Consider the following 12579-nt stretch of genomic DNA (forward strand, 5'->3'; position numbering starts at 1 on the left):
AGCTGCAGACACACAGTGTATGCCATAAGCACAGGACTATACAAATTTTTAATTCTAAGTATATTTGGGGTAAGCTTTAAGTACAACATTTAGATCTCATTTTATTAAAGTTATTCGGCTTACCAAATGAGAGCAGTGTGAAATATTGCCAATAAATACAGCGATGCTTCATTTAAACAACACTGTTGGACAATGAAATATTCCATGAAGTGAACTTCTCAGGTAACCAAACTAACCCTGCAGTATACAAACTTTTAAAATGTTAATCACTTTGTACAGAAACATTTCAAAAGTGTATTACACAATGGTTCATTAAACCGTACGCTGAATAACATACCTTTTCCTGAAGACTCAGGATTAACATTTAAAATACTCATTAAAATAGGCTGAATATATTGCACTTCTTAGAAGAGCAGAAGGCAGTGGACTTAGACAATGGTGAGCTTTTTCATGATCCTTTCCCAACGCCAAAGATTTCAGAACGCCACGTAAAAAAAGTACAACAGACGAAACTAACTTGCTTTAAATAAATCCAGTGTCTTTTCCACTATCAGCTGTCCCTCCTGGCTATTAAAAACATACCAACCTCTGACAATTAGTTACATACTTGGTCAAAATAAAATTTAGATATAAAAGATGTGCCTTCTCTGTGCAAGGTAGCACAGATGCACGGGGAAATGTAAGAAACATAAAACACAGTCCTTGCTCAAGGGGCAACCTGGCTGGCTGAGTGACACTCAAGAGTCACTGGTCACCTCTGTGGTGGGAAGCAATTACTTCTAAGTTTGAAAATAACTTGTTTAAAAAATACAGATACGACCCCCCCTTGCTTGCGTGCCCTCTCTCTCAAAATAAATTAACATTAAAAAAATACAGATGTTGAAGTTGTTACACTGTGTTCCCATACACCTTCTTCAATGGGAGTATGCCTTGGAAATATCTCCCGTGGAAATATTGTCAGCCACATGAGTTTTTGTAGAAAAAAGACTAAAAATACTGCTTGAGGAGCTACAGTGGACAAGCCTTGGACAGCTTTCTATTGTAACCCTCATCTTATTGCTAGGCTTTATCACACAATCCAGAGGGCTGAAGATGTCACAAGTCCAATCTTACGAATTCCTAGGGTCCTTTAATCTAATTAATAACATATCTGTAAAAAATTGTATTTTAATGCTTTGCTGTATATACAAGTACAAAACATTTCTAAAACTGCATGTTTACTTTTTTTTAAATGTTTACTTATTGTTAAGAGAGAGAGAGAGAGAAAGAGTGAGGAAGGGACAAAGAGAGAGGGGGACAGAGGATCTGAAGTGGACTCTGTGCTGACAGCAAAGAGCCTAATGCGGAGCTCGAACTCACGAATGGCGAAACCATGACCTGTACTGAAGTCAAGAGCTGAACGCTTAACTGACTGAGCCACTCAGATGACCCACTACTATATACCTTTATAATGATCAATCATCACTTCCACTGGCAAAGTCTTTCCTGGGGTTGAGTAATACCACATTTTGGGGGTTTTAATTATGTTTTGACTAGTCCTTTTACTTTCCATCATCTGACCGCTTCCATTCCACAGACTACCTGGTGGTCTCAGACTTCCTTACTTTCAACTACTATCTGTTTTGCAGTTTGGACCTCTCTCCTGAGCCCCTGACCTATTCAATAGTCATCACATTTGGAACTACTGCACACACCTCAAATTTAAGAGACAAAAGCAAACTTCAACTGATTTGTACAAGAATAAGTCTTGATTTCCTTCGGATTTTTTTTTTTTTTTTGCTTTTATCCCTCCGATTCCTTCTCTGCTTATTTCTACATTACTCCAATCATGCTTGAATTTCCACCAGTACTTTGTACCACTATTAAGAGATTGTAATGGATGGTTCTAATTCACACATTTTGTTTTAACCTGTTAAGATTTCAGCTGCTTTAAGAGTACAGGCATCCTTATTCATCTCATACCTTTCCCTATGGAAATGTGGTAATTGTCAGTACTTGTTCCATGGATAAACACAAGAAAACACATAAAGGAACTCTGACAAATCTCTTCCTGTTATATTTACACTGATAGGTTCTTTACCATCTGGGAGCTTTTGGAGCGCATTAGCAGAAGCAGGAGCACTGTGTTAATTCTCAAAACTTAACCCAAACACAAACAATTTCTTCTATCAGTATCACCTTCTGAAGCCTTCCCTGGACCAGGCTCAGGCACGACAATCTCAACTACCCCTCTTCCGCAATCTTGAGTGTTTGCTTCATAACACACCAGTGCATCGTTTATTTACCTGCTACCCATCAGGCCGCATAAGACAGATGTCTTTGCACCTTCGGTACCTAGCAGATGGCAGGGTTTAACAAACGTTTGTAGATGGAATGAATTAATGAGGCCACATTAAGTCTCAAAGGACCACTTACTGCGCTCTAACAGGATTGGGAAGGCCCCATTCCGAGAGAAACTTCTTAAAAGATGCCTCTGGATGGCTAGGATCCGAAAGGCAATTTATGGGCTTTCTTCCAGTCTAAAACGCTGCTACTACTGTCCCGGGAGGAAATTCTCCCATCATGAAGCCTACACAAAGACTAAACTCTAGCGGAAACACTAACGCCAAGCCCCACCCCGTTCCTGTCCCCACCTGCTCTGCAAAGACCCGAGTCCCGAAAGCAGCGGCACCGCGGCACGCCCGGATACACGCGCGCATGCGCAGCAAGCAAGGCAGCTGGGACTGGTTCTCTGAGCAGACGTCACACAAGCCAAGACGGCTCCGCCCCTCTCAAGATGGCGATACGCTCAATACGGAAGGCGCGTGGGTGCTGGAGCTTCATCCGGGCACTTCATAAAGGACCCGAAGCTGCTCACGCTCCCCAGGTAACCAAAGCCGGTCTTTCTCCCGCCAGCTTCCCATCCCGCTAGATCCTTCCCGTCTCCCTTCCCTCCGTTTGCTTCTCTCTTCCTGTTTCCTCTGGAGAGCACCGAGACGGTTCTCTCCTAATACCGACTCGCCTAAGACTGCCCTCCTACTCGGAACGTGGCGACGTTGCAAGGATGTGCGATGATGTCAGGCGCCCTGATGGGAGGAGCGCTCTTCCGCCTGCCCCCTGGGCCTTCGTAGAAAGTTGGCCTGCAGCTGTTGCCGGGCAACGAGGAAGCGGAGTCCCGCGTGAAGTCATCACACCCCAGGGCAGGTCTTTCCCAGGCTGCCCGCCTTCTCAAGGTCCCCTCTTTCTATTCTTTCTATTACTGTTTTACCCTCCTTTCCCTAACAGCAAGCCGAGGGGCCAGCGCAGAAATCAGAGAGGAGGTCTTGTGAGGAATTGGGCGATATTTTTAAATCGGAGCAGCCACTTGACGTCCTCCTTCTGGCCGTGCGGCACTTCAGTGTCAAGTGTCGGTGCGTCTTCCTCTCTGGTTCCTCCTCATTCCCCAAGTAGACTTGTATCTTGCAGGCTCTGGGAAGGAATTACAGCACGTTGCCAAAGTGCATCGTCCTGTCCTGCGCCCGGCAGCACTGCTGTTACCATTACTGTGTCGTGCTGAGAGTGTGGATGCGGTTCAACCCACCCGTCAGTGTCTGTGAATATACGCCGCATATATATACCCCTTTCACTCGTTCAGTTATTTACTTCACTCATTCAGACGTTTACTAAATGTCTTCCAAGTGCAATCTCTCGGTGGTAGGCGCTTTGCTGTACATCTCTTGGGACGTATCTGTGGGGAAGTAGGGAGAAACTTGAGATTCTATGATGAGATGATTTCTTGGCAGCCTTGTGTATTCGTTGTCATAATGCATAGGTGTGGATTTTGCGTGGTAACTAGTATATTGAAAGAGCATTAGACTTGAAATTAAGAAATAAAAGTCCAAGGGATTTGTCTGCCACTTGCTAGCTGTATGACACGACAAGACAAATCTCACTGGATTTTTTTTCTTTAGCAAAATGGGTGGAGGAAGGGTTGGACCCATTGACACGTTAATGTTCTTCAAAGCTTTGGAAAATCTATGGCTCCATAATTATGAAGCCAAAGTAAAGCAATTAGATAAATTATGAAAACCAAGATTTGAGTAGTCATCCCATAAACTATTTAATGTTCTTTACTTAAGTTTTCTTCATTGATATGGGTCTCACAAGATTCTTTTAAGGACCAAGGATACACTGGAGCAAAACAGCTACTTAAATGTTATTTTAAATGTCAGGCAGCAGTGTTAGGTAAGAATTGATTCATAATTAGGTAAATCCATTAAATACCCCTCTCTTTGAAGTTGGAGGGTTTGATTTTGCAGAACCAGAATAGGCTGGTTACTATTTTATAGCTAATAACGTGTTAAAACATATGATACCAAAGTAACAGCCTTAGACCCAAATTTCCTCTCATTTCGAACCCAAGAAGTGAGGATGTTATGAGAAATAGAAAATCAAAGAGAAAAGGAAAGCAAGCTAGAGCCCACTAATTGCCCAGGGAATTCTAGGGCACTAAATTATTATAAATTCTAAACAAAAAAATTCTTTCTTTTTTTAAAAATGTTTTTATCTAGGGGTGCTTGGGTGTCTCAATGGGTTAAGCATCCAACTTTGGCTCAGGTCATGATCTCATGGTTTGTGAGTTTGAGCCCCACGTCAGGCTCTGGGCTGACAGCTCAGAGCCTGGAGCCTGCTTCGGGTTCTGTGTCTCCCTCTCTCTCTGCCCCTCCACTGCTCGTGCTCTGTGTCTCCGTGTCTCAAAAATAAGTAAACATTAAAAAAATTAATAAAAATAAAATGTTTTTATCTATTTTTGAGAGAGAGAGAGCATGAACAGGGGAGGGGCAGAGAGAAAGAGAGAGAGAGAGAGAGGGACAGAGGATCTAAAGCAGGCTCTGTGCTGTCTGCAGAGAGCCTGATGCAAGGCTCAAACTCCCAACCATGAGATCATAACCTGAGCTGAAGTCAGACACTTAAGTGACTGAGCCACCCAGGCACCCCAAAGAAAAAATTTCTTAAACTTCTATTATTGTTCTAGTGGAATTAATGAATATGGTTATGTTAAAGTTAATCAACTGCTAAGCTAGATAGTTTCAAAATGTAGAACTTCCAGAACAGATTAGTGTTTACAAACCTTTAATTTATCTTTGAGTACTTTTATTACTTTATGATCTTATTAATTACATTTAATAGGAATTAAATGTGTAAGTGGGAGCATTTCTTTTAAAGTATAAACCTACATGTAATATTTAGTCATTAAATATGATGGCTTAAAAGGCCTGTTGAGAAAAGATACAAAATTGTATTCATAGTATAATTATAATATTGTTTGTAAATAAATATTTAGATAAATACACACACACACACACACACACACAAAGACTGGAAGGAAACAACCAGTCTTAACTTTTTTGTTTTGCTTTAGTCTTCCTAAATTTGGGTTAAAAGTGGCTGAAGTTTTCTTCTTTAAGCATTCTGTATTTTTCACATGTTCTAAATTGAAGATATATCACTTTTATACCCATAATAAAGTGTTAAGGCATAAATCTCCATATAAATGCATAGTCGTTAATCTCATCTGTGATATTTTAGATCTCTAAAGACCTAAAGAGATACCTGTCCCACAGTGCTATTATTAAAATGGCCTTAGAAAAGGACTACTAGAAATTTATGGCCACTTTTCCTGTATGTATCTTCTTTTTCTCTTGAAAAGCTTCCTTTGAAGTCAAAGAGATTTTTGTGAACAGATGCAGAAATATGTGAAGGAAGAATTGGATTCTTAAACCAGATGGATTAGACGTTTTTATGATATCTCATAACCTTTGTAGAAAACAGAAATTATTTTGCAACAGTATAGTCTAATAGAAAATGTATTTTTATCATATGGATGATTCTATCAAATCTACGAAATAGCCACATTGCTTGTTATTTGGTTACACAGTTATTCCCTGAGGTGAGAGGCAGAAGTCAGGGTGGTGGGGGGTGGGGGGGCACATAGCCGATCTTTGTTGGAAACAATGACTGATAAAGTATTGTGATTCCTAGGTTGATTTACTGTTTTCTTAAAAAAGCAAAATCTTGAATAATAAGGTTGACATTGGGAACCTTTAGTTATCTCAAAGGCAGGTTTTTGCCCCTCAAGGCTAGAGGTAGACTCAAGTTTAAAATAAAACATAGAAACCACGAATAACAGTGTTTCAAGCCATGTTCATTGTGAGCTGTCTACAATTTATGTGAAAGAGGTTTATTTTGCCAGGTGTTACCTCACAAAAAAACTGTTGAAGTTTGACAAGATGAGAGTAGTCACAGTCTGGGGAATGAAGATTTGACATGCTACGTTTAAATGCTGATGGCATTAGGTAAATGTAAGCCTGTCATCATTGGCCAAACACAGAATCCACACTTCTTGAAGCACTAACGAATGATTGTGTTGTACCAAGAGTGAAATATTGATGGTTAGTAGGCCTTTGCAAGAATATTTGTAATCATTCAGTATAAAACGTCCACATTTTGTTGCAGTTGAACAACACACTTCACTGTTAGCTGTCCCAACCTGGGTCTGGCCAGTGTTAACATAATGTTCCTACAGTTAATGGCCACTGAGTTTAGCCATTGGATGAAGGAATCATGCCTACAAAAAAAAAAAAAAAAAAAAAAGGCAATGTATTAAATTAGTGATCTTGTATTTAGTTCTCACGACTAGGCTTTTTAATTTTTTTTTAATCTTTATTTTATTTTTGAGAGAGAGACAGTGTGAGCAGGGGGGGAGCAGAGAGAGAAGGAGACACGGAATCCGAAGCAGGCTCCAGGCTCCGAGCTGTCAGCACAGAGCCTGATGCGGGGCTTGCACCCCTGAACTGTGAGACCATGACCTGAGCTGAAGTCAGACACTCAACCGACTGAGCCACCCAGGCACCCCTTGACTAGGCTTTTTAAATAATTGTTCTTTTTTTTTTTTTAATTTTTTCATTTTATTTTTTAAAAAAAAATTTTTTTTTTCAACGTTTATTTATTTTTGAGACAGAGAGAGACAGAGCATGAACGGGCGAGGGGCAGAGAGAGAGGGAGACACAGAATCAGAAACAGGCTCCAGGCTCTGAGCCATCAGCCCAGAGCCCGACGCGGGGCTTGAACTCACGGACCGCGAGATCGTGACCTGGCTGAAGTCGGACGCTTAACCGACTGCGCCACCCAGGCACCCCTTAATTTTTTCATTTTATAATAATTTCAGATTTACCAAGTTGCAATAGTAGTACTTAGTATTCCTGTACACCCTTCACCAGGCCTCCTTTTACGTGATCATGACACAGTGATTAAAGCCAAGATATTAATTTGGTACAATAGTAGCTAAAGACCTATTTCAAATTTCACCCGTTTTTCCACGAGTCTCTTACTGGTCCAGGATCAAATCCAGGATCCCATATTTAGTTGTTGTGTCCCCTCCAATTTATGGCACTTCCTCAGTCTTTCATGACCCCTGGCATTTTTGAAGAGAATTGGTCAGTTATTTTCTAGAACGTCTCTGAATTTGGGTTTGTCTGATGTTTTCTCATGATTGGGTTGTGGATTTTGGCAAGAATACCACAGAAGAGATACTGTTCATAACAAGGCTTTAAGGCAGGTTTATTTTAAATCATGAGGAAACAGACTTTAGTTAAGTAATTTGCCTGATGTCACACTGCTAATTAATTGTGGAATTAAGATACCAGAATTTACTATTGGGATTTCATTCCATATTTTTCCATTAATATTTGTTACTGTAGGTTTCTGTGATCTTAATGAGATTCAAATGTGGTGATATTCCCAGTGACTTTTCCCTTAGCTTTTCTCTGCCACGTCTTGTCCGTCCAACTTGCAACAAGAGCTAATCAGCCTGGAGAGCTACCAGGAGCTTCCATAGCCATTATTTTGTAAAACAGTAACTGGGCTGGTTTGATGGGGCTTCTTCATCTCTCTGTGCTTTTCTCCAGTGGTGTTACCGGGACCCACTCTAAAGCCCCTTTCAAGTTCAGTCAGCTTATGACTCCATTCGCTTAAAATCCTCTTTAGGTTGGTTTTCCTTGTGAACTGACTTAGCTTATTAGAAATAATAATTTTCAAAAATACATTGGAGTAGATAGTGAAAACTACCGATGGTCACTGATGAAAATATAGAGGAGGAACAGTGAGTAAATGCTGAGGATTTTTGCTAGCAACTCTTACGACATCCACAGCTAGGAAATGCTAAGGAGAGTAAGGCTGAGATCCTTTGTCGGGATATCTGCTGCATGGCTGCAGGCTACAGAAGTGTCTGCAGAGGCTTACACAAATATATGTGTGTGTGTATATATATGTATATGTGTGTGTATATATATATATATATATATATATATATGTTTTTTTTTAAGCCTATGTACATCCATAACCCAGTCTTTCAGAAAAGGAACTAACATTCAGCTAGCGTCTTCTATGTGCTAAGGCCCTGTGTTGTGTGCTCTACACACTTTACCTTATTTTCTTCTCACAGCTATGGAAATATTATTCTACCCATTTCATGCAAGAGGAAACTAAAGTTCTGAAAGATTAGATAACTTTCCCAAGCCTAGTAAATGGGTGTGCCGGGATTCAGACTCAGCCTTGCCTGTACTTTTTCCACTTTGATGAGTATTTTTTCATCAAATAAAATCTTACATCAATCCCTGTTAGATAAAACATAAAAGCCGAACTGTTCCTGTTTCAGGAATAGAGGAGTAGCTGGAGCCCTGCTTGTGTGACCTCACTGCCCCCTCCCACTCCTCCCACCTGCCGCCCACCAACAGAGGCCCCTGAGATGGTGCCACACAACCTTCAATGTCGTATGATGAAATTTGAAAAACACTTCATCTTCCTAACATATCCGAGTAAGTTTGTTGGCTGATGACCACATATGATGGATGAATTATGTTTTAGGAGCTACCCTGTAAAGAAGTAGTTTGAGAGTATTCACTTTGATATGTATGTATTTTATCAATAAAATGCAACATAGATTCTATTATCTTTTTTTTTAAGTTTTATTTAAGTAATCTCTACACCCAACGTGGGGCTCGAACTCATGACCCTGAGGTCTAGAGTTGAATGCTCTTCCGACTGAGCCAGCCCCCTATTTATCTTAGGCTATACAAGTACTCAAATTAATAGTAGTCAGTTTTCCTTCTTTCCTGCTCTCCTTCCTTCTTTCTTTCTCAACATAGCTGACTTCTGCTGATCTTTCTGCACAAAGATGGTTCTATGGATTCTCTCAGTCACTATTATAACCAACCTGGCCTCTCACCTCCTCATAAAGAACATTTAACCAGTTCTGCTCTTGATTCCATTCCACCACTCAGGGTTCAGGAATTTCCCTTCTAGAGACTGCAACATGAGGCCTAAGGCTTCTTCTTGAATTTCCACAGGAGCAATTTCCTCATTTAGGGTGGGAGCTTATCTGCCCATGTGAGACACTAGATACAAAGAGGTAATTTATAGGCACAGAGGTGCTACGTTGACTCCAGCTTGACTTAATTTAACGCTGCTGGAGCATTTATTGTTTTCCCTATATATCATTTCTTAGCAATACTCTATCTTTTATTCCTAGTCGGAGGCGTAGCACTTGTCTTAACTTCCCTGCCTCCTGAATGAATCAAGGTCATATCAAGATCTTCACACTACCCTGACATCTAAGTTCCGTTGGGCCTCTAAACCGTTTATCAAAATTCATCTACAGCTTTCTTTTTTCATGGCACACAGTCATCCCTGCATCTCTTGAACCTACTTCTGGTTGGCTAAGGAACTGCCTTTTGACTGCCCCTTTGTCTCCTGAACAGCGGAATTAAGCCAGCTGATTTCTAACCCATGGGGATTCTCACAACTTCTGCTTCTCAATCCCTTGCCCTCTCGGCCAGGACACCAACTAGTGTGCAGGTTGCATTCCTTTGCTGGTGACACATTACAGTGCCAGGCAATGCCACTGTGGATAGAGCCCTGAATGAATGACTTAGGTTACACTGCTTATTGTCCCAGGTCTTTAGGACAGTAGTTGCAGATTTTTCATCAAGGTATTTAAAAGCATAAAATAAAATAACAAATCTCACCTTGTAGAACATTTTCAAATGGAATCTGTTATTTTCACTGATAATAATATCCTTTTGTAATATAGCACTTTGTAGTTTCCAAAATGCTTCACATATTCTCATTTAATCTTGAGTATAACATACCAAGTTTCACTATTTGGTCATCTAAAATTTTTACTCACTGATTAAATTTTCATTGTGTCTTCCCATTTTTTTTAACCAGTTTTCTAAGGGTGATGAATAAGTGAATATCAGTATTCTTTTTGTTTTTTTTATTTTATAAATGTTTATTTTTGAGAGAGACAGAGCGTGAGTGGGGGAGGGACAGAGAGAGAGGGAGACACAGAATCTGAAGCAGGCTCCAGGTTCTGAGCTGTCAGCATAGAGCCCGATGCGGGGCTTGAACCCACGAACTGTGAGATCATGACCTGAGCTGAAGTCAGACGCTTAACTGACTGAGCCATCCAGGCACCCCTAATATCAGTATTCTTTAAAGTTTTAGTTCACTAGATGTTATTTTCGTATTTGTATTAAAATCAGTTTAGTATTTAAGTTCTTTTGGGGCCCTGGTCTGATAGGACTATGATCATTTTGGTTATTATAAACATGATGATGATGGAGGAGGTAGAACTAGCAAACATTTATTGGATGCTTACTATGTGCCAGGCATGATTTGACATGTGTTCGCTTATTAAATCTTCACAACCCAATGAGGTTTGTGCTAATATAAGCCACATTTTATAGATGAGAATAGTAAGAGGTTAAATAACTCACCCAAGGTCACATCGCTAGCAAGTGTTAGGGCCAAGATATAAACCCTGGTAGCCTGATTCCAAACTCTGTTCGTTAACTGCTAAATTCTAAAACACATTACCCGTGATAACTGTCTTGCAACTTTTAAATTTGTTCCATGAAAGCCACTGATATGTATCTTGCCATGGTGACATGCAGAGTAGAAATTATAAATCATCCCTTGTTGTCACTTTTCCTACACTCTTGTTTGGCTCCATGAGTTATGAAGAAGGAGCAAAGCTGTCTTGTAAATTTATCTCCATGTCTCTATTTGGCTATTGCCACTAGGATTACCCTGTGTAAAATAAGGGCTTTAAACGCATGAGTCCCAAGGTGCATGTAGGAAGTTCTGTTTATACACAGTCTATAGCTAAAAGGTCAACCTGTGCACAGCCCTGCAGGCAGAGGGGAGGTGGTGAGTGCTGAAGCTGATGGATGACCAAGGGGCTACTATCTAGGGTTTGTTGGGATTTATGGCGAGAGTACTTTCTTCAAAAGTAGCAGAGGTGCAAAGTGGGAAGATGGGAGAGGTGAAAGTAATTAGTGTTGTGTGGGCCATTTCTGCAAGTGATAAGGAAGAATTTTATTCCAAAGGATCCTTATTCCAAGGAGCTCCTAAAAGGGGCTCTAATTCACTAATTGAATTAAAGTGAATCATTTCCAGTTAGTACCTTAATTAGGGTGCTGTTGAGGCTTTAAAATGAGCAAAATTGAACAGAATTTACTTTATACACCAAAGGGCTCCTCGTGGCCTTTTCCTTATACTCCCCATGAACAGAGACTGCGTGGGCTGTTCTACTTTATGTTCGTTCAGCCCCACCCTTTACTCTCTATGTTACCTCGGGCCCCTTTTGGGAAGCAGGAGAATGTAATGGAAAAGGGATATGGAGCTGTTTACTCAAATCCCTGATTTAGATTCCTGTCCTCCCATGGGGAGAATGGGCTAAGTAGCCAGTTCATAAATTTTCTGCAAGAGACAAGAGGTGTCTTGAGCTGGGGCTAAGTGTGCAGGACGAAGGTGGAGTCTCAAGGGAGATGTTAAGAACCAGACTGTGGAGCCCGTGCCAGTTCTGGGGAGAGAGCCAAGTTGCCCCTCCATGGATACTAGTTACCTGGCCATCTTGGTTGTGAAGGAAGAGCCTTCTCTGTAGGCAGGCAACTTTGGCTTCTCCAATGGCTGGCAACTTTTCAGCCACCCCCATGCCATCAAGCTATGAAACTCTGTAACCTAGAGAAGCAAGTGTCTAGAGAATAAGCAGTCACATGAACAGTATCCTTGTCATTTTAATTTACTGGCCCCTTCCTAAGAGGAAGTGTGGTAAAGCAAAAGAGACATGACTTTTGGGATCAATTAGGCCTGGTTGTACTAACTTTGTGATGCCAGGCAAATATTTGACCTAACTAAACTTTAGTTTTCTCATTTGTAAGTTATTCATAATAATGCCTTGTAGGAATTTATGTGGATTCGAGATTTTATATATATATACATATATATATACATATATATGTGTGTATATATATATAAAATACACATATATATGTATATGTATATATACATATATATACATGTATATATATATATGTGTGTGTGTGTGTGTGTGTGTATATATATTCCTTATATATATTCCTTTTGCTAGTGCACAGCATCTAGTGGGTCCTCCATGCTGGATGGTGATTATTTCTTCAATAACATTTAAGTCTTCTCAGTGAACTTTTCTCTCCTCTACCCTTATCAATCTTAATAATCCTTTGATTCCCCCATCAC

The 12579-nt window shown here is 40.4% G+C and overlaps 1 protein-coding gene across 1 annotated transcript in view; it reads left to right on the plus strand.

The window, feature by feature from the left end:
- The first annotated feature begins 2776 nt into the window (after positions 1–2776).
- WARS2 (tryptophanyl tRNA synthetase 2, mitochondrial) overlaps positions 2777–12579 on the plus strand; it is a 96464-nt gene continuing 86661 nt past the window's right edge. Inside the window, exon 1 of the mRNA XM_047084281.1 lies at positions 2777–2866. Coding sequence (XP_046940237.1) covers positions 2777–2866 — 90 coding nt within the window. The remainder of the gene's footprint in view (positions 2867–12579) is intronic.

The sequence above is a fragment of the Lynx rufus genome, unplaced genomic scaffold (assembly GCF_022079265.1).
Source record: "Lynx rufus isolate CCGP_SWC_20201006 ecotype Redwood Valley unplaced genomic scaffold, mLynRuf1.p SCAF_2, whole genome shotgun sequence".
Lineage (NCBI taxonomy): Eukaryota > Metazoa > Chordata > Mammalia > Carnivora > Felidae > Lynx > Lynx rufus.